We start from the raw sequence: 27,961 nt of genomic DNA on the forward strand, positions 1-27,961 counted from the left end.
TTCATTTGTTTTTTATATGGTATTTTGGTTAATTAGTTAATTAAGGGCTTTGGATAGAGCACAGTAACAGACTACCTGCTTATCATGTGTGAGGGAGGCACTGGGTTCAATCCCCAGGATTAAAACAAAACACTGCCGGGCGTGGTGGCGCACGCCTTTAATCCCAGCACTCGGGAGGCAGAGGCAGGCGGATTTCTGAGTTCGAGGCCAGCCTGGTCTACAGAGTGAGTTCCAGGACAGCCAGGGCTACACAGAGAAATCCTGTCTTGAAAAACCAAAAAAAAAAAAAAAAAAAAAAAACCCAAAAAAACCCCAAAACACTTATTTACTGACTGGGTAACCCAGGTTGGATTCAAACTCTCCAACTCTCCTGCCTCCACCTCAAGGGTACTGTGATTATCGGTATGTAGTAGCACACCTGGCTGGCGGCTTGATTTATGTGTCTGTGTGCACATGTTCCTGTACATGTGTGTGTGTACACAGGTGTGTGTGTGTACACAGGTGTGTGTGTGTACCGAGGCCAGAGGTCGATGTCAGATGCCTTCCTCATTTGGTCTCTACTTTACTTCTGAGACATGATCTTCACTGAATCTAAAGCTTGCAAATTTGGCTGGTCATTAAGCCCTAGTTATCCTCGTCTCTACCTTTGTAGTGCTGGGATTATAGGGGTGAGGATCAACTCAGGTCTACACTTCAGTGACAGGGCTGTCCCCTCAGCCTCTGCAATCTGATATTTTTATGTGATAGTTTTGTTTGTACCTCAATGAAAGCAATATGGTATAATGGGTAAGATGTGTTCATTTAATTGTGTATTTTAATCCTGTCATTTTACTGGGCTAGTTATATAAATTTTTTTTTTTTTTTGCCTCTAGGTCTTTTACTAAACAGTAGGTACAATCAACACGGATGAACTATTCTGTGAATTACAAGTTAAAATTATGTCAATTTAAATAGGGTTCTGAAACCACGCATTATATCCATCCTTGTCTTCTTGTCTGAGTGGTTCACAGCCCACAAATGCATAATTGCTGACCTAACGATACCATCACTTCAATTTACAATGCCTCTACTTTCACAGACTTCTAACAGTCAGTATCATACGTGAGCCAGCTCATAGTGACCTCTAAAGTGACAAGCTAGATTCTTTGGTTGTATGAAGATAGGCCTTTTGCCATTTCATTTACATACCAACCATTATTATACCCAAATACTCTTCTAAACCATGGCCTCGAATTTGGAAATTGTTTTCTGCACGAAGCCTTTGTTGTGTTTTCTAAGGGGATGTGTGCACGTGTGTTTTTGTAACAGGATTTGACCTGTAACTATCACTGAGAATTTTCTTAGAGGAGTTCAAAGCATTTTGCAGGGATCATGTCATTTACCCTTCCAAAGTAAAGCATGCATTGATCTCCTCTACAGACCCAGAACACTAAAGGGCCAAGGTAGGTGGGGTTTTTGTTGTTGTTTTGTTAAGATCAAAAAGTAATTCTAGGGCAATTCCAGATTCCAGTCTGACCTTGTTACATGATGCTTTTGCAACCCTTCTGTGCTAGGTTTCCAGTGGTTTTCAGAACCAACGTCTTACTCGTTCCTGGTCCTTAAAAATGTTAAAAGGTATAGATACAAAAGAAAAATCCTCAATCATTTTTATATGGATTTTTGGGTTGTTTTCAAGACAGTCTGACTACAGACAGACCAGGCTGGCCTTTAAATTGTGATGATTTCATTGCCTCCTAAAGTGCTGGGATTCCAGGTGTGTCCCACCACACCTTGGTTCTTATAGAGAGTCAAGAAAAGGAAACTCATTTTGCCTTTTTCCCCCCTTTTGGAGACAGGGTCTCAGTATGTAGCCCTGGCTGGCCCCTGAGCTCACGGAGATCTGCCTGCCTCTGGCTCCTCAGCTCTGGGACTATTAGCATGTTCTACCACGCCTGGCTCTCCTAAGTCTTACTTCCTAAGTGCTGTCAAATAGAGAAATAACATGGAATACAAAGATTTCTAGCAATTATACGAAATATACTGAATTCAGTTCAGTATGTCCAGACTACTAATAATTAATATGTAGTTTAGAATTATGTAAGACAACTCACATTCTTTTTCCTGTCTAGCTCTTCAAAATCAGCTGTGGGTCTCACTTATGCTTACAGCACACTCAGACCTGGAGACCCTGCCTTTCACACACACAGAAGCCACCTGTGATTAAAATAGCCTCACAGACCCAGTGGGACAGCATCGGTCTGTACTTCTGAAGCTTAGATTGGTTCAGGTGGATCCAGTGGGTGATATGGGAAACAGATCCCTAGTAATCTTGCAGATTCAGCTCAGCCTATGTAACGGCTACTAAAAACCCCTGCTTGGCCACGTGCTGCTGCTTCGTTTAGGAGCTGTGGGCTCAGGATCTAGGTTTTACCTCCCTCATTACTGTCGAATCATACTGGGACACCTACAGGACCTTGGTTGACATCCTTCGTGAGACCACGGGCAATGGAACTTTCTAACGTCTGGCTTGCAGTTTTTTAAGAATCTGGTATGTGTGGCTTGTGGAAAGAAGGCATCACCTGGGGAAGAGGAAGCCTCAGGGGACCAAAAGGCCTCGAGAGCAGAGGCTCAACCTTGATAGTTCCTGAAGCCACAGGCTCCTCTTGTGACCTAGGTGGGAGTTTTCTGTGAACCTTTCAACAATCTTTCTGTCTCTGTCTTTTTAATTTGTACAGTCTCTTGCTCTGTAGGCCAGGCCGGCCTTGAACTCATGGCCATCCTCCTGCCTTAGCCTCCTGCCGGGATCATAGACGAGAGCCATCAAGCTCGCTTCTCCATCCTGTCTTGAAGACACACGCTTCAACTAGATGTTCCCGGTGCTCCAGAAGATGGGGATGTCAATGCCCAGGTTGGGGTTCGCACCCCGAAATACAGGCGTGAGGGGCGGGTCTCGGCTTGGGCCCGCGCCGCCCCATGTGACCCGGTCCGACGTGGTGTCGCCTCCTCTCGAGGAGGCGGTGGCGTCTTCGGCTGCGCGTCGAGCCGGCCCCGCGGCCGCTCATGAGCAGCCAGGGCCGCTCGGGTCCCCCCGGGAACCGCGGGCCCAGGGAAGGCGAGGGCGGGGAGGCGAGGAAACTGCAGGAGGCGAGGGTCGCGCGGGGAAAGCAAGGGAAAGGGAAAGGGAAGGGGAAAGCGGGCACCGGGCACGGCGGAAGAGGAAGCGAGGCGGAAGGGAAACCCGGCCTGCAGCGGGAGAGGAAGGCAGCGGGGCCGGCGGCTGAGGCAGACCGGGGACAGGAAGGCGAGGGAGGCGAGGAGGAAAGGCCGAGAAGCTCCGGGAAGCGGGATGAGGGCAGCGCAGAGCCGGGGAAGGAGGAGCGGAGGGTCGGGGCCGGGCGGCGGAAGGACGACAGCCTGGAGAGAGGACAGGAGCAGGGACGTCAGGCGTGCGGCGGCATCCCGGGAACCCGGACGGCCATGGCGGCGGCCGCGGAGGACGCGGCGGAGGATGCCGCAGCGGCGGCCGTGGAGCCGGCCACCCGTCCCGCCGCGGGGCCCGCGCTCTGGCGCCTGCCCGAGGAGCTGCTGCTGCTCATCTGCTCCTACCTCGACACGCGGGCCCTCGGCCGCCTGGCCCAAGTCTGCCGCTGGCTGCGGCGCTTCACCAGCTGCGACCTGCTCTGGCGCCCGATAGCCCGGGCCTCGCTCAACACCGGCTTCACGCGGCTCGGCACCGACCTGTAAGCGCCCGCTCGCCCGCCCGCTCCCCGCCCCGGGCCGGCCAGCGTCCTGGGAAAGGGCGGGGCGCCGAGGCCTGGTCGGCTCGGGGCCGTGTGGCACCCGGAATACCGAAGCCCAGACTTGTTCCCCACCCCACCCCCCACCCAGCACCCCTCCCCTCCCCCAGCACCCTCGAGGAATACTGGTGTCACCCCTCTTCAAGATTCCCCAACCCGAGGAAACTTCCGGAGAGCATGCCTCAGTCGGCACCCTCCCCTGTGGGCGGCTACTCACAGTTAGCCATCCTAAAATGAGTTTTCCCAAAGGTTTGGCTCCCTGGGTTCCTTGCCCTGTGTCCTGTGCGACAGACAGGCCCTGAAGGGTGACTCTTGCTGGTTCTAGGGCCCAGGCCCAGGTCTTCCAACGTGGTTTTTGTGGCCTTTCGTCCTGCCCACCCTCTCAAAGGTTGTTAGGTTTCAGGGCTCAGATCAAATTAAATGTGCAGAAAAGGACTCAGAATCTTAAAAAAAACAAAAACAAACAAAAACCCTTTCAGTTCCATTGTCAACCTATTTTAGGACTTGATTCAGGCGGAAGGACCCACAAAAGATGTCTGTGTGAGGCATCAAGTTGGATTTGGGGTAGGCGGTATCCAAGATAGGCAGTTTGACCTAGTAATATCTGAGACCCGTGGATGCAAACCATTCCTAAAACACGCAGGCTGTTAAACAGGAAGGGGAGAACGTGTATGAACAGTCACAGAACTGGTCAGGATAAATGCTTTCAGACTGCACCATGCTCTTGCTTTGTTGTAACATATGCGAATAATAAAGTTTTAAAAAACCGTAAGAAATCATCATTTGATGCACTTCTATTTCCATTTTAAAAGTTTTTCAGTTGCACACCCCCTAACCCTACTACCCCCCCCCCACTTCCCCATCCTAACAGAATGAATGCTTAATGAATGATGTAATAGATTTGGAGGTATGTCATACGCCATGACATAATTTGTCTTGAATTAGCTCCTTAGAATAAAAATTTCAAGGTAGCCACTATTGGATCAAAGGTTTTGATGGGCAGAGGTCACAGTATACCAGCAAAGAATGAGTGAGCTCGTTTGATGTGAGAATTAAACCACATCGTTAGTGGGTGAGTGATAGTAGCCAAAGCTCTGTTATTTTGTATCGCTCCTCGCTCCTTGCTAGCCAGGATAAATATTTTGCCATGTGTCTGTCTCACCTGTGAGACTGTTTCTTCCTACTCCTTGTCTCTGGGGTCTTGGTGTTTTTGTTATAAATTTGGAATTTTTCTGGGTCATAAATGTTTGACTCTCGTCTGTCATCTTTGATGATAGAGGTACATTTTCCAGTCAATTTTTAATTTTATTGTTATTAGAATTTTGTATTTCATTAGAATCTGCTCCTCCCCCCATTACCTGAGAAATTTATAATCTTTCCACAAGCCTGACAAATTTGATTGCCAACTAGTTTTTCTGTAACTTTTTTATTTTTTTTAAATGGCATTTAGTCAGTAGCACTTGTTTTGGTGTAAGGAGTGAAATTCTCTTATTATATTTTTCTCTAAATGGTTGCTCAGTTATTGCTACACCTTTGGCTAAGCAATTCTCCCCCCCCCCATTTTGTTTTAGAATGCTTACATTGCTATATGTTAAATACACACATACATTTGTATATTCACTTTATATCTGAACTCTCACATTTTTCTCCTGGCTTATCTTCACATTTCCATAATATTTTAAGCATGTTGCTCCTTGATAGAGTGTGATATCTGCTAGGGTTAGATTATACTTGCTGTGTTAAAATGTCAGCATCATTGTTCAGTTCGCAGTTCATGACCAAAACCACTCTATGCCTTTTTAAGGATTTTTGTGGCTTTCACTATAAAGCTCTAACATTACCATTTTTTATTTATTACTGATTTGTTCCTGTGTGCTCTATGTTTATTAGAAATGCACTTTTTCTGCATGCTTTCTAATGTGTCATCCTTTAGTAAGTTTTTAACTTGATTGTCTTGTTTAAAGTATTCTATTCTAATATAATTTGTTGATAATGATTCCTTTGCATTCTATGTGTATGTAGTCTTATCACCTGTAAATATGAGTGTTCCCCCCCTTTTTTTTATCTGAATAACTTTTTAACCCAAAGGGAAAAGAATCAGAATTATATGTTTGCCTCTCTAGTAGTCTGTAGTAAAGTTTACTTGTAAACATTTTATGTGCATTTCCTTCTCTTTCTGTTCTTAATGGCATATAGTCATTGTCTATAGTTCTAGGTTTCAGAAAACCTTTTTTTCTTTTAAACATATCATGTGCTCTGACAGAGTAACTCATTGAAGGAATATTGAACTATAATAGAAGTTGTCTAAAATGCCTGGAATTCAAGGCAACCAAAGCAAAGTTTGGCTTTCTGTTGCTCCTTACAGTAGAGAATGAAAGAGTCGATGTTTATTTTTGTTTTCCTTTCTGATATTCTAGAAGAGAGAAATCGAGACCGATAACATGAAAATGAATTTATAGTATAAAGTGCTTAGAGTCTGCCAAATGGTATCTGTTCTGCTTTCCCGTTATTAGATATGTGTGTCCTAGCATGAAGCATTGTCCTTCCAGAGGAGTTGCGCTGCCGTGGCAGTTGATTAAGAGCAAGGGTCACTGCTCTGTTTTCTGGGTTGAGGGGAGAAATTATGCCTGTTGTAGCAGGTGGAGAGCATTTACCAGTGTGGCCTGCCTTCTGGACAGCTGCAGAGACTTCATAAACCCCAAGAGAGGCAGTTGACATCCCTGAAGAGATAAGGCCATGTACCTTAGTCCGTTCAGAGCATCAGGGTACCTTCACCCTGAGTGCAGAACATAGCTGCCTGCATAAGATGGCTGTTCATGCTTTGGACTGACTGCAGAACAGACATTCAAGTAGTTAGCAGTACAAAACTTGGCTCTGAGTTTTATCTTCTAAAAGACTAGGAATACCACCATTCTGTCAAATGAGCTGTGACTGTGCTCAGTGCTAGAAGGCTTTCCATGAGGACTTTTCATTATTCAGTATCCCCTTTATTTTGCCTATGTCAGAAGTGGGCATGGTTTGATTTGGAAGTACTGCCTAATGACAGGAGGGACACATACACACAAACACACACATGACATCTTGAATGGTTTCACAAACATGACAGCAGAGCCTGTGGGCAGAGGGACTGCACTTACTGCTTTAAGGGCCTTCTGATTTTCAGAAACACTAACTGCCAAGGTTTACTGACCTTCCGGCCCAGGGCAAGCCCTGCTCAGGTTAGCTGTTCCTAACTGATGGTAGCTTTGTTGAGTAAGATGAGCTGCTTTGGTTCCTTCTGATTGGTTAATGGTTTATACTTGTGCTTGAAGGCATTTGAGCCACTTAGAAACCACAAACAAATAATTTGCTTCCCTTTAGGCCCCTTGCCCAAACAGTGAACACTAAGAAGTAGCCTAAGTGGGTTTTTCCTTCTCCACCGTCCCCCTCCTCCCCGCCCCCCCCCCCTTTTTGAGGAAACAAAAGGTAGTTTGAATCAGTCATCTGATTTCAAATTTGTTTTGTTTGAAAGCTTTATGAAGCCTGGGGGAATAGAAATATCTTGGTTATAATAATAAAAATCAAGGTAGTGTTTCATACAGCAGACTTGTGAGTTGCACAATGTGACGAGTACTAAGTCAGGGTGCACAGAGCAGTGGCCGTGCACTCTGTCCATCCGTGCCGCAGGCTGTGTGCATGAAGCACACTGATGAGGGCTGGGGACAGAGGTGCTGTCTGTAAACTCTGATACCGAAAATTAGAATAAAGAAAGGGGAAATCTGCATAGAAACCCGGTTAAGGAACACATTCAATTTCTGCCAAAGCTAGCTTGATCCCCTTCTTTGTGTTAGTGTTACATATTCTCAAGGGGGTGGCCTTTTAAATGTCCCGTGGACAGTTTTCCTGGGCGCTGTTTTACATTAGCCTGTGATAGATCTGCCTAGCATTAACAATAGGGGTTTCAGGAGTGGAGCTCCTGAGGTGTTTGCCCTGGCATGCAGGCTCATTCCTTTGGCGGTCCTGCAGCCTTGGGAGCTCTTTGAGGCTGGAGGATGTGGGTATCTATTTCAGTGATGATTAACATCCAGAGTGGTGAGATGGACGCAGATAAGCAGAGTGTGTTTGTTTGTTTTAAAATGGTCGCACCTAAGAGTGCTCCCCACCCCGGTGGGGGGAAACGCATGAACTTTCCTGAGTGGTGGGCATTGCTGATTGGTCTTTAAGACCTAAACGCTGGTTTTTAGAAAACAATTAGCAACTCAAAAGTAGCTTAGTAGGTTTTTTTTTATACTTTCTGCCTTACCTGGGAGGGACCGCCCTCTCCTTAGCCCCCCAAGGGACTGTTGTCTTAGTTGTTTTAGAAAGATCTTATTGTCTTGTCTTTTTAATATATATTTTTTATTTTTAATTATGGTGTGTGTGGGTCTGTGTATTTGAGTGTGGATGCTTGGGGAGGTCAGAGACATCGGCTCCCTGGTGCTGGATGAGGGTGCAGAGAGTGAACTCATCTACTGTAAAGAGCTGCATGCGCCCTTAACCACTGAGCCATCTCTACGGCCCTAGGCCTTTTTTTTTTTTTTTTTTTTACTTTTTAAAAAAATGGTTTCTGAGTTAATAAAAAGGAGGGTTCAGCTTACATGCTTACAGTAAATCCACCTGCAAAAGCAGGAAATGGTGTGGAGCAGGCTCTACTTTCAGAAGCACGCTGGAAGGAAGGAGGGCCTCCAAGGCTGCGTGGATGAAATAGTCCCTGCCTTCCCTAGTCACCTGGCCTTTGAACCACACGGGGGACTGCTCTAACGTTCAAGGCAGGATCACAGACTCCATAGTCTGTATGCGAATTCATTTGGAAACCTAGATCCTTCAGCAGAAGTAAAATTTGGGTTGAGCTTCTGAAAGCCAGGTGTGGTATAAGGTAATTGAGAAAGCATTCGGGTCTTCAAGTAATTATTATAGTGCACTTGACATAGAAAAGACTCTCCTTTGTGTGACAACTTACCCTTAACTCTGCGTTGACCTTGGCATTGGCTTTGTGTCTGGTCCTGACTCTTAACCATGGAACAGGAAGAAATTAAAGTTGACTTTTCTTGAGGCCAGATTTTGTAAATTTTGAAAATTAAGGTGAGAAGGAATAAAGAGGAAAAATGGATTATGGGGTTTAAAGAGAAAATAGATTACCCTCTCCCTATATACGGAAAGTGGTTTTTTTTTTTCTTTCAGAAAATGTCTCTGCTGTATCAGCCATCAGATGAGGCTGAGAAAGAGAAGGCTTGGCTCACCTTTGAGGCGGCCGTTCCTATTCTACAGCCTGGATGGGCTTTAGATGGAACCCCACAGAAGCAAGCTGACCGTCTTCTAGTTAAAGTGTGCACATGACTCTTGGCTTCTGGCAGCACTCATCTCAAACAGAAAGAGACGATCTGGAAAAAGAATTGAGCCCTTGTTAGAGGCTGGGCTGCCCTGACTCAGCCTTGGGCCAGTTTTTCACTTTTTTCAGCCTGGCCACATGGCCCTCCCTGGAAGAATGGGCCACCCAATGGGCTCTCTGCCTGCCCCTCGTTAGCCTACAATTAATTGCCTGCACATTCTTTCTCTCTCTTTTTCTTTTTCGGTATTTGACATGAGCTTAAATTGCCAAGAAAGGTGACAACTGTGAAATGAAGACAGGGCTTGGAGACACCTTAAAAAATACATGTAAAGGCCATTAAATGACAAGAGCAGACTGCCAGGCTCTTTCAAAACATTACCACGTCTGTTGACTTTCCATTCCTTGTTCACAGCACAAAATTGGAGGTCAAAGAATCATAGGAGTTAGAGATGGAAAAGACATTTGGGGTCAGCTAGTTCATCCCGCCACCTTCTCCTACCCCTTATTCCAAATCATCCCTTACATTATATTTTCTCCCTCCCCTCTTGTCCAGTTTTCACGGTCTTCACTCAGCTCCAGCCGTTACCTTTTGGGGAAGGATGTTGGAGGATCTGTCCAGTCTCTCCTTGGTGAAGAGCGATACTGCCTCTGCCCCCAGTTGACACTCATGAACTTCTTTGTTGGTGGTCTCAGCTGAATGCTTACTTCATGTTTCTCTGTTGCTTGGTAATGGGGCTTTTCCTGATAGTGTGTGGTGACACCAGGAAGAAGGAGTCACTGCTGAATTAAGTCCTGGATTTTTGCTGCTTATCTCTCTTGGCCTGAAGGGAATTAGATGTAATAATGGAAGTATATTGCATTGGAGTTTGATAAGAAATGCAACCTAGAAACTGGTGGATTTGCCAGGCACAGTGGCACATACCTTGAGGCAGGTGGATCTTTGTGAGTTCAAAGCCAGCCTGGTTTACATAGTGAGTTCCAGAACAGCCAGAGACCTTGTCTCAAAAAAAAAAAAAAAAAAAAAAAAAAAAAAAAAAAAAAAAAGAAAAGAAAAGAAAAGAAAAGAGAAGAGATGGTTCTGTGGGTAAAGGCACTTGCCGCCAAGTCTGAGGAGCTGAGTTCAGTTCCTTCCCACGTGGTGGAAGAAGGAGAACCAGCTCCCACAAGCTGTTCTCTGGCCTCTGCATGCACTGCGGCACAGAGGCAGCCAACCTCATTCTCTTTATCTTCCTTCCCAAGTCCCTCCTTCCCCACATTAAATGTAATTAAAAAATTTTGTAGATTAAATAAACACATAAAAAAATACTAGACTCGTGAAGTAGTAGGACACTGTTTCCAGAAATACAAGTTAGGGAAGGCGGCGCTGCCTTTCTGAGGTGAAGCTTCAATCTTAAGGCAAACGGAGAACAGATGTATTGGAGATAGACATCTCTGACAGGGGACAGACACTGCTGCCTTTGTGGTATCTTTACTGGAACAGGTTTTACCATTTACTTATTTATCTGTGTATGCACGTGCGCGCGCGCGCGCGTGTGTGTGTGTGTGTGTGTGTGTGTGTGTGTGTGTGTGTGTGGGCGCACATGCCACGGTGTGGGTGGAGTTGCGAGGACAACCTATGGGGATTGGTTTTCTCCCTCTGCCGTGTTCTAAGTGTTCTAACGATTGAGCCCAGGGTGTCAGGCAAGTGTCCTTATTAGCTGAGCCACCTTGCCGGTCCTTCCTTTTGCTTTAAGGGATCAGAAAAAGAGAAGTCACGCTCATTGGCCCCATGGTTTGGAATGGGAAGATGGATTTTAGAGGCAGCTTTTGAGGGCGATCCCTAACTCCCCCTTCTCGTCCCAGCAGCTGTTGGGAGCAGTCCGAAGGGGGTATTATGTTTCTTCTGGTAACGCTGCCAAGAATGGGAGGAAATCCACAGCTTGTGGAGTTTGGGGGTGGGGATAGGTGGCAGCTGATGGGACAGGGAAATTAAATTGTTTTATAGTAAATACGTGGAGATACTTTTCCTGGAGAGCTATTTTACTGAAAGGAACAGTATATTTCCCCTGTTCACGAACTTAATGAGTTCCTTTCTTTAGAAAAAAAAAAGGAAATAGCTTTTAGTACTTTTTCTTTCTTGTAGTTCTAGCTTTGACCTCCCGTGTTTTTGGATTTCCTTTAGAAGGTCTCTACTGAAAAGATGCATCAAGATTGAGACGTGGTGGTCTGTGCTCAGGGCGGGGTCCCTGCAGCAGTGTGTTGTGGGGAGGGCCTTCCAGCCCTCCTTGTCCTGCCTGCAGTTTGACGTATCATAGCAGCCTAGGCTGAAGGTGGGAAAGCTGGCTGGTGGCTCATGGTCCAGTTCTCTTCGTCCCTTCGTCCAGGTAGTGGGGCCCTAGGGACTTTAAGGTCTGGCTACTTTGGGTGATTAATATGGAACACAGTTTTAAGATTAAAAACAATAAAAAGTAACCCTGGGAAGCAGTGGTGTAATTATTCCTCGCATTTCAGGTGGGGAGTCCAGGGAAAAGAAGGCCAGATCACAAAGTCAGCCTGTACCTAAGTCATGACTCAGAGGGGAGGCCTGTCTACAAACACGCACATACGTGTCCAGACAGTGGCTTCTTTTTTACTGTCATTTATTCTCAGAAAGTGCTAGATCAGCTTTTCTGAAAGTTGTATTGTGGGAGTCTCAGAAAGCTAATTCTGTCATCAAGTGACTGTCGGAAATGCTGTGTGCTGCATCCACTGTTGGGGATCACAGTGCCCATTGGTAAATTAAAGGCATCAGAAGTCCTATCAGAGAGAAACCTGTTTAACTTTGTTCTATCCTTCATTGTCCAGAATATTTTGAAGGTAAAATTTTTCTCATGCTTAATATGTTAACATTTTGCTGAGCACACATTGAACAAGTGCCTTACCAATTATGAATCAGTGACAGGAGAGAGAGATGTGAACATGGCCCAAATGCTAAGCTAGCTCAGATGAAGAGCAGAGGTTATGCCCAGTGCTTCTGAAACTACTTTGCACGGCTTGGACTTTTGGCATTGAATTTGGATACTTATGTATCGCTAGGAAGAGTTTTACATATTTTTTAAAGATTTATTTATTTTTTTTACCTATAAGGGTGTTATGTCTGCATGCATGTATGTATGTATGTATGTATGTATGCATGCATGCCTGGTCCCTGCTGAGTGCAGAAGAGGGTGTCAGATTCTTTGGAACTGGAGTTATACACAGTTGTGAGTCACTGTGGGTGCTGGGAACTAAACCTGTGTCCTCTGCAAAAACAAGAGGTCTTTGTTGTTTTGTTTGTTTGAGACAGGGTTTCTCTGTGTGGCCCTGGCTGTCCTGGAACTCCCTCTGTAGACCAGGCTGGCCTTGAACTCAGAGATCTGTCTGCCTCTGCCTCCTGAGAGCCATGCTTCTGAGATCTCTTTAAATTCAAAACAAAAACAAAACAAAAACAAAACAAAAACTAACTTCCTTCCTCCCTCCCTCCCTCCCTTCCTCCCTCCCTCCCTTCCTTCCTTTTTGTTTTGAGGTCTTGCTATGTCACTTTGGCTGGGGAGTAAGAGACAGGCAGATCCCCAGTTCAGTGCACTAACCTCATCAGTGAGCCCCAGGCCAGTGAGAGCTGAGAAGGCAAGATGGGCAAGATGTGGTGGCACCAAGTTTGGTTTTTTTTTTTTGTTGTTGTTGTTTTTGTTTTTTCTTCACAAGCTTTGTTTTATTTTATTTTTGAAGGTTTTATTTATTTTCTACTTATATGAGTACTGCAGCTGTCTTCCAACACACACCAGAAGTGTGCATCGGATTCCAAAGTCACCATGTGGTTCCTGGGAATTGAACTCAGGACCTCTGGAAGAACAGTCAATGCTGTTAACTGCTGATCCATCTCTTCAGACCTTCACAAGCTTTATTTTATTGAGCATGAAACATGAAGTAGAAATTCCAAATCATGTAAATATTGTCCAGATTTGGCCTTACAAATTCCTAAACTGCTGGCAGGGCAAGGCTTCTAGTGAGAGACTTCTAGTGAGTGGAGACCGGCAGGCACCAGGTTTTAATTTTAGCACTTGAGTGGGTAAGGAGGGGCAGGTGGATCCCTGAGTTCAAGGCCAGCCTGGTTTACTTTCCCAGCTTGGTAGGGTGCTAGTGGTAAATGTGACGAGTCTCTTGAAGAGAAGCAAACGTTGTCAGGGACAGAGGTAGACTGTTACTACGGGGCTAGCACTATAGGTAGGTGGGCTTCTTAAGTTGTTTCTACTTGTGATTGCTTTTTGCCTCATAAATTTTTATAAAGCCCAGGTATAAACGTATATAAAATAGGTATACAAATAAAAACTTGGAACACTTCTCTGTTGTATATCCCTTTCCCGTTTGTTGAAGGTGAAGTACACACTAGTGAGATGGGTTTGCAGAAGGACTTAGGGGGGTGGCTGACTATTTGGAGTTTCGGCAGGTAGGGTATCTCGGGGTTTCCCAGCCGGCCGAGGCTTTGGCACGTGTCACCACCTTAGGACCATTTTAGACATTATTGAAAATTCTACCATAATCTCAAGGTGAAATTCATTTCATGTTTGTTGTGTGTTTGTGTAGATGGATATACATGTGTGTGAGTGCATTTTTGTGATATATAGGTGAGTGTGTGGGTGTACTTTTGTGTAAGCACATGGAGGCCAGAACTACTACTACTACTGCTACTGCTACTACATCTCTGTCTCCGTCTCCTCCTCCTTCTTCCTCCTCCTCTTCCTCTTCTATTTCTTATTCTCTTTCTCCTTCTTCTCCCCTCTCCCTCCCTCCCTCCCTTCCTCCCTCCCTCCCTCCCTCCCTCCTTCCCTTCCTCCTCCTCTTCTTTTTGAGATAGGGTCTTTCTCTGAACTTGGATTTGAACTAGACTGGGTGTCCTTAAGCCCTTGAGATCACCTGTTTCTGCCAACCAGGACCAGGATTTTATGAGTTCTAGGAAGCCTGCACTGCTCTCAGCTAGCAAGGCAGACAGTTTCCTTGCTGGCCACTCCCTCCCCGTGCTGGCATTGTGGACACTCACCGCCACGCCTGGCTTTCCATGGGTCTGGAGTTCTAAGCTTAGATCCTCATGCTTGGGTGTTAAGAATTTTGCCAGCTGCCAGGCGGTGGTGGCGCACGCCTTTAATCCCAGCACTTGGGAGGCAGAGGCAGGCGGATTTCTAAGTACGAGGCCAGCCTGGTCTACAAAGTGAGTTCCAGGACAGCCAGGGCTATACAGAGAAACCCTGTCTTGAAAAAAACAAAAAACAAAAAAAAAACAAAACAAAACAAAAAAAAAAGAATTTTGCCAGCTAAGCCACCATCTCCCTAGCCCAATGTAATGATTCTTTTACAAAATGAAACTCAGGTTGGCAACTCAAACAGCAATTTTAAAGTCAAGCAGTCTAATACAATATAATCCAAAGATATACTATTTAATACCTACAAGCTGAGGCATGATGGTAGAAAAATATTTGGGGTTTGTTTTCCGTGATTAAACCACCATGTTTCTCTAAGAGCAGAAAATTTTGTATACACAGTAAAAATATGGTAATTCATAATGTAAAATGCTTTTCCGTTTGAGCCAAGATGTTTTGGGCAGCAATGGTCAGTATTGGTATTGTGCCATGAAGGTGTGTACGATGTAAAGTGTGCACGTTGTGTGTTCACAGCGAGGCTGCAGTGAAGTCACACGCTACAACATGGGTGATCTGTCAGAACTACTGATTCAGTATGCATTTGATTTTGAATTCGTTTTGTGAAACCTTTTACTGTTAAGAGATGTTCAATGACTCCCACAGTGATTACACATGGCGCTGTAGTATGGATATGGGGTTAAGTGTGAAAGCAGCCTCGTGCAGGCGCATAGTGTGGACCATGGGTGTGAGATGATAAAGTGGGTTGACATTAGGCATCCTTTGAGGGGAGGTGCAGGGCTTTCTCAGCTCTGTGCTGTCCCATGCATGGTCTTCACTCATGTTGATGTGTTCCCTGCCATTTTACTTCACCCTAGACTTTGGGGTAATTTAACATGCTTTTATAATATTTTAGTTTCTCATTGGGCAGCTTGCACTCTTAGGATAGTTAGGACTGGTGTGGGCTCAGGCAGTATGAGGAAGATCTGTGTTCTGGAGAGCGGGGAAATCAAGGAAGAGACATGTGCTAAGGGAAACCCATGCCCCAAACTTCCATTTACACAGTTTGTGCCCTTTCACTGGCTCAGTGCCTATTGGGGGTCCTTCTTCTATACCTGTCTGTTCTTCCCAAGTTCCAAAGCATCAGACTTGCCTGTTGCTTGAGTAGGCAGTGTTGTTTATCAAGGGGAATGTTGCTTCAACACTGGAGATTCCATAGACTTACACACACACACACACACACACACACACACACACACACACATACACACACACATACACACACACACATGCAAATGTGCACATGTACACAAACACACAAAGAGACATACATACATGCACATGTATACATGCACGTGTAAACGCACACAGGGACACACATGTGCAGATATACACACATGCACACACACACATGCACCCCACATGGACACACACAGAGAGAGCCATTATTTTTTAGAGCAGGTTTCTTTATTTGTTTTTGGGTTTTGGTGTGAGATTGGAGAGGGAAGTGAAGGATCGGTCTAGGAATGTCCTAGATTATTTCTGTCCTCTTGGACTCACTTGCCAAGATATTAAGAGGGCAGGTAGCTTACAGTGGGTGCATGCTGTATTGTTTTGTTTAAAATAGTCCGTGCACCCAGGAATGCAGTCAAACTCTGATGGTGACTAAGTGCCTGAAAGCTGAGATGGAGGAGTGAGTGAAGAAATTAGCCTGAGGCGAGGGAAGGAGGCTGGGAAAATGGCAGTTCAGCCAGGCCCATGGGCCAAGTTAGAGATTTTTCCTTGCATTAACAGCCACAGGGAGATTTATTTACAGGGCACTAATCATGTTCTTTGAGGGAGCACCCTGACTTTATATCAGTAACTGGGAGAAATGGTTAGCCAGAGGCCGGGTGAGAGCCAGGCCTTTGTTGATTTCTAAGGCACACCAGCCTCTGCCCTCTCAAGTACTTTTCTGCTTGGTTCTACCCTCTCTTTGAATGGATAACAGGTCTCAGAGAGAGCAGATTATTGGGGTGTGGGGAGCCTCATTTTTCATGTACGGAAGCCAATACTAATTAAGATACAGTTTAGCAACCAGCGGCTGGTGAAGGGGGCGAAAGTTAAGTCGCCTTTAACAAAGTGGTGCTTTTCCGAGCCCGAGCCACGTGGAATGCCCTTGTAAAAGCTGGAGGTGAGGTGAAGGACCACAGCGTTCACCTCAAGAGAAGATGGCCGTATAGTTGCAGTCTTTAAAGGCCAACTTTGAAAGTTTCTTGGTGCAGAGAGTCCTCGGGGGAGTGTCATGCTCCTCACTAAAGTGTCACCAAGTCGCTGTTAAGCGACCAGGCAGAGGGACAAGCATCTTTATGCTAGTGAGGAACTGTGTTGATTCATCAGCAGCAGCTTACCTGTGCCTGTTAATCTAGACCTAGCTTAGGAGAGGGGTAACTGCGAACTCCCGTCTCTGGCGTGGGGAGGGGCGTCTGCGGGGAAGTGTTGGCAGAATGGTGTGTGCCTTTTCAGTTCTGGGTCAGCTCCTTTCCTGTCCTCAGGCCTCTCTCCCTACCGTGGACCACATGTGCCCGATAGGAGAGTTCAGTAAAATAGTTTAGTGTTAACATATCCGCGCCCATCCTGATAGCCTTCAGCCTACAAGATAAATTGTTTGATAATAGAGGAGGCATTGATTAGAAGAAAATAAGTAATTACTAGTTTAGATTTAGTGGTGACATCACTAATACTATTAGCTAGTAGATATATTTGTGTTTATAAGAAAATAATGTCTCTGTGGTGATTTATAAATTATATCACTTTATAAATTATGTTTGCTTTATGTGTCATCTTTGGAATATCACGTGTGTGAATTATATTTAGTATTTTGTTTTGTTATTAAATTGTACGTGTATGATTCGTGTGAACACTGAGGCAGTTAGATAAGATCAGGGAACAACTTTGGGAGTTGGTGCTTTCCTTCATTGTGGGTTCTGGGGATCAAATTCGGGGCATTGGGCTTGTGTGGCAAGCGCTTTTCCTCAAGCCATCTCTGGCCCTGTGTGAGATATTATTCTTATTTCATAGGTGTAGGAATAGATGGAAAGTGACCTGCAGTTACCTGGTACACACTGGAGGCATTTCCTGTTCTCTGTCTGCTTTCTGTGCTTCTCTGAGCCGTTCACCTCATGTATAGTAAAGAAACGTGCTTGTGTCCTAAAGGACCATTAATATCCATCTTTCTGACCTGTTATCTATAGAAACGGAATTTTATATAGTATTCTTACTTAGTCTTAAGTTATTGTTCAGTGTCCCACAGTTGTCTCTGTGTTTTGATCCCTCACATTTGTCGTTTCTAGAGGTCGCACATGGTCGATTCCAAAGCGTTTGTGCGCCGCACTCCCACAGGCAAGCATTCAGGCTGCGTCCGGCCCACGCACAGTCAAACGTCTCTCACATTTGAGTTACCTGTTTGTGATACAGTGCTCGCAGTGGAAACTGGAGATCAGAAAGACAGTGCCAGCAATGTGTAACCAAACCCATATGCTTATGAAGTCAAAATCTTGTCAGGTTTTCCTACTTTATAGCGGGGAGGCAGTGTTTAATACTTGTTTTAAGGTACATTTCTGTATGCGAGCGTTCAGCAATGTTTTTCTCAGTGTTTCATTGAGTGAACCCCACGTGACTGTTCTCGGGCTCTTGGACATGGATGGCTGGATATGAGAGACAGAGTGTTGTTTTGATAGATTTTTATCAGTTCCCTAAAGGTTTTAAGAGATGAAACTGTGTTTGCAATGTTAGCTTCTCTGTTACTTACCTTTCAGTCTCTTGTTCCCACCTCTGTTAGCATTTAAAAGTTAGTAGAATCAAACTTACACACTTTATAATCCGTATGTTTGTTTCGACTTTTAGTTGGAATGTGTGTGTGTGTGTGTGTTTCATTTTCTTCTACCTAAACTGTCTTAAATTGACTTTTTTTTTTTTTTAATGAGACAAAATCTTAGGTGAGGGTGAATTGGAACTCAGTATGTGACTCAGGCTGGTTTGGGGCTCACAATAAATTCTCCTGCCTTAGCCTTTTGAGTGTTACAGTCATAGGCTTGTGCTATCATGTCCAAATAAGCTTCCCCCCCTCCTTTTTTTTTTAATTTCTCCTACTGTATATGAGATGGCCATCTAAATCAGTTTATTTCTTTCGCTTTATTGGTAATGTTCAGTTTTGTCAACACCATCAATTATTTTTTATTAATATATGCTAAGGACTGAATCCAGAGCCTAACAAATGCACATGCATTCTACTGCTGAGCTGCCCTCTCTGCTCCACACCATACTGCCTCCAAGCTTCTATAATTTATGGGACATTTTCCCCTTACTAAATATTACATTGAAATTTTTTCATCTATGATTTATTTTGTCATTGAACCTTAGGCGTTTGGGTCGTAAGGAGGCTTTGTCTCCACAGTGAGTCTTCTAGAGCACAGCTTAGAGACTGTGTCCTAAGACTGTTTCATGAGCACATGGTTTCGACACTACACATGAATGAATTCAATTCCCTAGCTCTGATGTGCCATAGCCGGTGCCGACTGAATCTATTAACATGCGATTTATTTATTTAGCATTCAAAGTTGTTTGTGAATTTGTTTTGTATAAATTTATACTGGGACGAATGTTCTTTAATCTTTTAAACATTTTACTATGCTTTTATTTTATTTCTCTGCCAGTCTTAATGGCATAAAAGTAAAAATGCTACCCTCTCTAACAGTTCTGCTTCACAAACGTTAAGTTTCTGTGCACAACTTTTCTAAGTGTGCAAATAAAATGATACATTTTTTTCAAAAAATATACTACATTATAGAAGAATTCGGAAATATATAAAAGCACAAATGCCTCATACTTAAATAAGATACTACAATTACAATTAAAATTAGAGGAGCTTCGTAAAGGGCAAACAGAAGAAGAAATCTTGATTAGAATTAGAATGCCCCCCCCCTACAGAGTTTTTCTGTGTAGTCCTGGCTGTCCTGGGACTCACTCTGTAAACCAGGCTGGCCTTGAACTCAGAGATCCACCTGCCTCTGCCTCCCAGGTGCTGGGATTAAAGGCGAATGCTACTACAGCTCTGTGAGGGTTGCTCTTTTTTTGTTTTTGTTTTAAAGATTTATTTATTTATTTTATGTATACGAGTACACTGTAGCTGTACAGATAATTGTGAGCCTTTATGCGGTTGTTGGGAATTGAATTTTAGGACCTCTGCTCGCTCTGGTCAATCCCCGCTTGCTCTGGTTAGCCCCACTGGATTACTCATTTTTATATTGTTAATTTTCTGTGATATGTATCTGTATCTTTAAAGTTCAGTCCTTTACATTCACTACTTTACAAATCAAAAGGATTATTCTGGGCTGGTGAGAAGGCTCAGCAGGTAAGAACATTGACTGCTCTTCCAAAGGCCCTGACTTCAAATCCCAGCAACCACATGGTGGCTCACAACCATCCGTAATGAGATCTGACGCCCTCTTCTGGTGCATCTGAAGACAGCTACAATGTACTTATAATAATAATAATAATAATAACAATAAATCTAAAAAAAAGAATTATTTTGTACAAATAAATGGTTTAGATAACTTTCTACCCAAGCCATCTTTTTCAACGTGTGTTCATTAGACTCTTGAAAGTGACTTTTGCTTGCTGGTTTTTAGTGTTGGTGTAAATGAAGGTGTAAGTAGAGACAAAGAGAAATGTATGTATGTCTCTCTCTTGTCAGTGAATTTCTAGGTAGGCACAGTAGGCATCACTGCGTGTCCCAAGCAGTAAACCTTGTAGAGTTATGTCTGTGAAGCCATGGAGACACAGATACACAGGCACCTAAAATGGAAATTTCAGATTCTTGCCCATGATTTCAAAACTCTGTCTAAAGATGTACTCTCAAAAGGCCTTTGAACTTTTCGCTGTCTCTGCATCCCAAACTCTGCCATTTTCTGGCTGCCGTGGCCCCTGCCTCTTTCTTCCAGGTAGCCAGTGCTCAGTCAACATTTTTGTAATGAAAAGTTTAAAACATATAGAAGAGAATTATACAATGAATGCTCACATATTCATTGTCTAGATCTCATAATTATTTGGCCATATTTGTTTCCTCGTGCATTTTAGTACTAATACACGCCATACTAGAGCACACATGCAAACCCTTGATTATATCAGTTTATGTGTTTTCTTAAAAATTATGCACAGTGGCTTTGAATTATGATTTTGAGTAAAGTGCTCAAATTTAAACTTGATCATTTGAAATTTGTTGATGGCAAGTTTTATTGTTTTCTAAAAGAAAAAAAATAGCACATTTAATGTGTGTGTGTATCACATGGTGGAGAACAGAGACAAATTGTGAGAGTCAGTTCTCTCCTTGTACCATGTGTGCCCTGGGGATAGAACTCAGGTCCAGGGTTGGTGGCGAGAGCCTCTCTCTGAGTCTTCTGGATGGCCCCCGCTCTTGTCTTCCTGAGACAGTGTCTCTGTGTATCTCAGGCTGGTCTGCTGTGTGGATGAGGTGCCCTTGAACTCATGATCTCCTTCTTCAGCTTCCTGAGGCCTGTAGCACCACATCTGGGCCAGTTTTTGCCTGTTTGGTAGATATGCCCAAAGCCCTTCAGGATCCAGATGCAGGACATAAAACCTCGGGAGGTTCCATGTGCTCCTTTCCAGACAGTCTGCAGCTCTGCTTTGTTGGTCATTTGTCATTATGAGGGGTTTCCCCCCATGTTTGGTTAATTGGCCCTTTTCACACATTCATGTGAATGAAAGACAGCATGTGTAATGCTGCCTTCATTCTATATCTATATCTATATCTATATCTATATATATGTATATATATATATTTTAAGTTGTGGCAGGCAGAGAGATGGTTCTGCTGTTAAGAGCATTTGCGGAGGACCTGGGTTTGGTTCCCAGCAACCATATGGTGGCTTACAAGTGTCTAGAACCCCAGGTCCAGGGGATCTCATGTCCTCTTCTGGCCTTTTCAGGCACCAGATATATACATGGTACATATACATGAATGTAGGCAGAAGCTCTCAGACCCATAACAATATAAAATAACCCCTGCTGGGCCTTCTGCTAATGGCTGCGCCGTTGTTCTTTCCCCATCAAATAGGAAACTTCCTTACTGGTCTTTTAAAATATAAGGATGCACAGTCTGAGCGTGGTGGTGCCTGCTTGCAATCCCAGCACTTGGGAGGCTGAGGCAGGATGGACCAGGGCCAGCCTAGGCACAGGAAGAGAAATGCAGTCTGAGTCCAAGTCCTTTGATGTGTGTGTGTGTGTGTGTATGTACATGTATACACACACACATATATATAAATTTATATGAAATTTCAATATATTCATACATGTAATATTTTCTCCCAGACTCTGGCTTGTTATGTTCATTTTGTGGGATAATTCTTAATTTTTATAAGGTCTAATTCATTAGCTTTTTTCTTTTTTTTTTTTTTTTTTTTTTTTGGTTTTTCGAGACAGGGTTTCTCTGTGTAGCCCTGGCTGTCCTGGAACTCACTCTGTAGACCAGGCTGGCCTCGAACTCAGAAATCCGCCTGCCTCTGCCTCCCGAGTGCTGGGATTAAAGGCGTGCGCCACCACGCCCGGCTGGGGTTCTTTTATGTTTTTGCTCTCTCTATCCTAAGAACATTGCCTATCCCCTGACAGACACATGCCTCCTTTTGTTGTTTTTATTTTTTTGGTCCAGTTAGATGGGTTTATATAGTTTATTCTAATAGCTTTATATTATAGATGTTCTGTGCTTAATTATTATAGATAAACTTTCTGTGTTTGGCATGAGGTAGGCTATCCAGAGGTTTTACAAGATGGATATCTAGGAGCGTCAGTACTTGAAAATTAAAAGGAATGGTTTGTGATTATGTCACCGTCTCAGGAGGCAGTGCGTTGGTCTCATGCCATATCGTTACTGTGTGTGCTCACAATGTGCATGTATGTGGGCAGGTGCATGCGTGACACGCGGGTATAGGTCAAAGGACGGCCTTTGGCAGTCAGTTCTCCCTTTCTACCAAGGCCTTTGTGGCCAGTGTGTCTTACCCAGGGAGCTGTCTCAGTGGCTCTAGCACTTTCTTGTCCTGCTTTTCACTAGACCGTTTCGACATCACTGTAGACACTTCTTCTAATAGTTTAAAGGACAGACGTCTGCTTGGATTTCTTGATTAGCCACGTATGGAGGTAGGAGTGGTTAGTTCCTGATCTCATAATCCCTTTAGTGTATATTTGATTCCATTCTGCATGTTTCCGAGTCCTGATCCAGTAAGTCCCTCGACTCCTCCTTTATTGCTAATGAGCTGCAGTGACGAGTTCTTCCTTCTCTTTGCACATAGCATGGCCAGCATTCCAGTAAAGGAGCGCGTGAAACTGTCTCAGAACTGGCGGCTGGGGCGATGCCGAGATCGGATTCTACTGAAGTGGAGATATAGGTAAGCAGCTTCTTGCTTGTTTAAAAATGTTTATTTGTTTTTATTTCATGTGTATTTTTGCTGTTGTTTTAAGATGGAGTCTCACTATGTAGCTCTGGCTATCCCCAATTTACTCTGTAGACCCGGCTGTTCTTCAACTAACAGATCCACCTACTTCTGCCTCCCAAGTTCTGGGATTAAAAATGCGCACCACTAAGCCTGGCTTGAAAATATTTTGTTTCTGTGTATGTCTCTTCACAGTGTGTACTTGAGGACGTTCCAAAGGGCATCAGATCTCCTGGAACTGGAGTTCCAGACAATCGTGAGCCACCATGTGGGTGCTGGGACTTGAACCCAGATCCTTTGAAAGAGCAGCACGTGCTGCTAACCTCTAAGCCATCATTTAGCCTTATTTTGTGATTCTTTTAAGGCTTCCCAAGACCAAAGAGCATAGTAGAAAATATGAAATTAGATCATTGGGGCTGTCTCTGGCATGGTAACTACTAGTGAGTCCAGCAGGATGGCGTGCTTACACAGCTCAACAAAGATTATAAAAAAGTGCACTCTGGGGGCTGGACAATATGAGGCAGGAGGATCTCAATTTCAAAGCTTGTCTGAGCTAAAGAGCCAACCTGAGAAACTTAGGGGAGTCCTATCTCAATTTTTTTTTCTTTTCCCTCTTTTTCTTTCTTTTTGTTTGTTTTGAAACCGTTTCTCTGTATATCCCTGGAACATTCTATAGACCAGGCTGGCCTTAGAAATCTTCTGCCTCCGCCTCCCAAATGCCTTGATCACAGGCGTGTGCTGCTCTTGCTATGATCTCTAGGAAGTTAATTCTCCTCTTGGATTCTGTTAAACTCTTCATGGGGGGGCGGGGGGGTGTCACGGTGCTGGGGCTCAAGCCCAGGACCTCGGCCATGTCTGGCAGGGGGGCTTTACACTGAGCCACACCTCCAGTCCTGTTTCTTTAATTTGGTAGAGGGCAAAGTTGGGGGCTGGAAGATGCTCAGGAGGAAAGCCTGACAATGTGCGTCTGTTCCCTGAGATCCACATGGAAAGAAGAAACGCCCGAGAGTTAGTGCATGAGTGCCACGTGTGTGCTGTGACATGCATGTGCAAACGTTTGTGCACATACAAAGTAAAGAAAGAAAATGGCATTTTTAAAGAAAGGCAAGATGAGATATTAGGCATATGTGAAGTAGGACGTAGAAAGAGTGTCAGTGTGTCTCTGCGGTGTATGTCACATGTGTGGGTATGCAAAACAGTGCCTACAGGCCAAAAGAGGACTCTGGGTGATCTACTCTATCATCCTCTGTCAAAATCTCTTGAAAAGGGTCTCTGACTAGAGCGAGGCTGATAGCCATCAGGTCTTGAGACCCTCCTGTCTCTACTCCTCACTGTACAGTGCTGTGGTCACAGGTCTGTGGCCCTCCTGTCTCTAGTCCTCACTGCACAGTGCTGTGGTCACAGGTCTGTGGCCCTCCTGTCTCTACTCCTCACTGTACAGTGCTGTGGTCACAGGTCTGTGGCCCTCCTGTCTCTAGTCCTCACTGCACAGTGCTGTGGTCACAGGTCTGTGGCCCTCCTGTCTCTAGTCCTCACTGCACAGTGCTGTGGTCACAGGTCTTGTGTAGAAGCAGCTGGTTCTCTACACAGGTGCTAGGAATTTGAAATCAACCTTGAGGCTTGTACAGCAAGGGCCTTCCCCACTGGGCTGCCGCCATAGCCCAGTGCCGTGAAGATTTTATTAATTTTACTAAAGTTGTTAAACCACACTTATGCTTCGTCAGTACCAAAGCATTTCATAATTACTATTTAGCACATTACCCAAAAAGAGCTTCTTGTTGGTTGATTTTAGTGTATTAGGAGCTTTGTAACTTTTCATTCTGGCTGACCTGTCCCTTTGCTGATAGAAAAGGTACGCGGCTACCTTTGGTGACTGTCTTAGGTACTGTTCTATTGCTGTGAAAAGATGCCATGACTAAGGCAACACTCACAAAAGAGTTTCACTTAACTGGGGGCTTGCCTACAGTTTCAGAGGGTTAGTCCATGATCATCATGGCAGGAAGCAGGTAGACATGGTACTGGGTCAGCAGCTGAGAACATTACATACTGATCCACAGACAACAGGTCACACACACACACACACAGAACCTAGGCTGAGCTTTTGGCTTTTTTTTTTTTTTTTTTTTTTTTTGAGACAAGGTTTCTCTGTGTAGCCCTGGCTGTCCTGGAACTCACTTTGTAGACCAGGCTGGCCTCAAACTTAGAAATTCACCTGCCTCTGCCTCCTGAGTGCTGGGATTAAAGGCTCATCTGTGAGTCTACGGGGTCGTTCTCATTCAGACTATCAAGCTGACCCTTTACCTTGTGTGCATTGTTTCCAGTGGTTTGCCTGAAGTCAGTTGCTGTGAATTATGTGGGGGTGTTATGATAGAGAAGTTATGAAAGAGAAAGACAGATTTTTATGGTGAAAGGCTTTACCGTCTGGTTTCCATCTGTACCTAGTGGAGGTTTTCTTAAAGAACAGCTCCTCTCTGTAGCTCAGATTGACCTAAACTTGCTGTCCTGACACTTTAGCCTCCTTAGTGCTAGGACTACAGGCTAGTGCCATACCTCGCCATTTGTGCCTTTTAACATCAAAGGACATTTCACTATCAAGCTTTTGCTCCTGGGTTGTCTTTTAGGGCACTAATTTAAGGCAGACTGGCAAATAAACAGAACAGTTACCAGGCTGCCCCAGGATTACCACTGTTCACCTGGCATGAACCTGATTTCTTGTCCTAGGTGAATGTCTGCCTACCACATGGTTGTAAGTACAATCCAGCTTTCTCTGTTTGCTGCCCATTTGAGTGATCTACATAACTGTGGAAAAGATGTTGAAGAGGAATGTGAATGATGAATAAGAATGTAGGCATCTATGTGCGCTCCCCACATATTCTGTATAATATATGCACACACTTGTGAAAACCGCATGAGTAGAGGCTTAGTTACTACAAAGTCCGAGCTGCATTTAATGGCCCGGCAAGTCAATTGCAGAGCTTTCCACATTCCCGTGACGCTTGGGGAAGAAACACAGGCCCGTTTGCTCAGACCAGCTTGGCAGTGGGAGATGGTGTCTGTACATGGATGGGGAGAGGTCGCTTTCCCTTTGTATTTCTTGAGACTTGGTAGCTCCAGGACTGTTAGGTAGGGTAGAGGCTGGAGGATGTCTGTCTTGGGGAAGGGGCTTAGGCCGCACCAGGGAGCCTAGCTGAGCGCCCTTCTCTTTCCTCTCCTTCTGTTCCCTCATCTCCCTGTCCCCATCTTCTCCCCACTTTGTCCACAGCCCCTCCTATAATGAACGGCCTTACCCGTTACATCTATGTATCTGCAGATGGCCTGGAGCTCCTGTCCCTCCTAGGTCAGCACTCAGGAGTGCATGCCACTCTACCCAGCAAAGGCTTTAGTCCCATGTCTGTCCTGTGGCCTTTCTCTCTCACTGTTGAGAGCTGAGCTCTTTTTAGCCCCGAGCTGCAGTGAACTACTTTGGAGTTATTCTGTTTTACCTCCAGTACAGAAATGTCCCTCTCCTCGGGAGGATCTAGGCATCTCTTGAGCAGGTTTGCATACTTTCCTAAATGGCTAGATTTTTTTTTTCACTTGTAAATATGTCTTTGGTCCAATAACAAGGGAATGGGATTTCTCAAAACTTGTCTTTTCTTGGTCACACCTTACTTGATCTGTTGAGCAGTGTGTACATATTGGAGTCTCAGAGTCTTAAAACTTAAGTTGGACTTAGCCAGAACGCAGAGGTCACATTACCTGGTCGGGAGTCTCCTTCAGCTTCCCCTGGTCCTCAGCTGACATCTTCTTTTAGCCCTGCCTGTCTGTAAGAAGTGCAGGCAGTGGCTACACTTCCTTGTTTGTTTTGTTCCCCTCTCCAGTCAGATGCCTTGGATGCAGCTACAGGATGCTTCTCTGTACCTATCGCAGGCTAATTTCATCCTGGCCTACCAGTTCCGCCCGGATGGTGCAAGCTTAAACCGACGGCCCTTCAGAGTCTTCTCTGGGCATGATGAGGACGTCTGTCACTTTGTGCTGGCCAACTCCCACATCGTCAGTGCAGGAGGGTGAGTGCTAGAGGTCTCTCACCTCTTCCTTGGTGTGCTCCAGGCATTGGCCGGGGCTGCCTCTGGCTTTGTGCTTTTTTTTTTTTTTTTTTTTTTTTTATACACTTAAAGCAGAGATTTTCCAAAAGCTGATAACAGGTTAGCCAGAGAAGAAAACAGGAAGAGCCTTTAATGCCAAGTGGAGCAGGTTTGCTATTCTCTAAGGGAAGTTTATTTTCTCTCTCAGCTCTGTTAGCCTCAAGTGTGCTGAAGAAGTAACTGTGTAAAAGCTCAGCTCCTTGTGAGCCAAGTTACAGAACGTTTGGTAAATCCAGACATCACTGGACCCATGCATGGGCTGCCGGTTCAGTAGGCTTGCCCTCTTTCTATAAGTTAACTCTCGGGGCGGGCTCTTTATTCTCTTGTAGAGACGGGAAGATCGGTGTTCACAAGATCCACAGCACCTTCACTGTCAAGTACTCGGCTCACGAGCAGGAGGTGAACTGTGTGGACTGTAAAGGTGGCATCATTGTGAGTGGCTCCCGGGACAGGACAGCCAAGGTGAGTCCCCCCCCTCCCAATCACCCCCCCCCCCCCCCGCACCACACATCACACATACTGTTATTTCCTCCCATCTTTAGGGCCTGGGGTAAGAGAGGGTGGATAGAGCCTGGAGCCCCAGGATTGCTTGAGAGCACTGGGTGAGGACAGGGAGAAGAGACACAATAAAGACCTCACTATGTGCCTTTGCATAAGCTTGCCATGCCAGGCTGTGCTCCTGCCAGCGGGACTGCGGTGGGGAGGAGTGGCCAGCAGCTGGGATGTGTGCCACTCTCTGGAAATGTGGTGTGAATGCAAAAGCACAGGGCCTGGCTAGCTTCTCTTCCCTGAGTTGGCTTTCCTCAAGTTTGTGGGTTGAGCTCTAACCCCAATATTTTATTTTCAAATCTCCCTCCTCTTGCTTGCTCTCTGTTTGGAGAAGTTAATTTTTCACCACCTTGTTTATAAGCAATCAGTCTGGTAATTAAAACATGTTTTTACTGACTCTCTGGAGAGTGATGTGGCCAGCAGGCAGTGGAGAGGACAGGGCTGTTGGTAGTGGCATCAGTACCAGGTCACCTGATCCACAGATATCCACCAGGACATGAAAGATGAAACTGATAAGCACTTGTCATTCTCGAGTTGTGGATCCAGTCATCCA

General features: G+C 44.9%; 1 protein-coding gene across 2 annotated transcripts in view; it reads left to right on the forward strand.

Moving 5' to 3' along the window:
• The first annotated feature begins 2,957 nt into the window (after nt 1–2,957).
• Fbxw4 (F-box and WD repeat domain containing 4) overlaps nt 2,958–27,961 on the forward strand; it is an 83,034-nt gene continuing 58,030 nt past the window's right edge. Inside the window, exons 1-4 of one of the 2 annotated variants that reach the window (XM_021151884.3) lie at nt 2,958–3,719; nt 22,595–22,690; nt 26,596–26,781; nt 27,189–27,321. In XM_021151884.3, coding sequence (XP_021007543.1) covers nt 3,040–3,719; nt 22,595–22,690; nt 26,596–26,781; nt 27,189–27,321 — 1,095 coding nt within the window. In that variant the 5' untranslated portion in view covers nt 2,958–3,039. The remainder of the gene's footprint in view (nt 3,720–22,594; nt 22,691–26,595; nt 26,782–27,188; nt 27,322–27,961) is intronic. The other variant, XM_021151882.3, reaches the window with a different exon arrangement.

This window comes from Mus caroli, unplaced genomic scaffold, assembly GCF_978045245.1.
Source record: "Mus caroli unplaced genomic scaffold, Mus_caroli_1 scaffold_20, whole genome shotgun sequence".
Classification (NCBI taxonomy): Eukaryota; Metazoa; Chordata; class Mammalia; order Rodentia; family Muridae; genus Mus; species Mus caroli.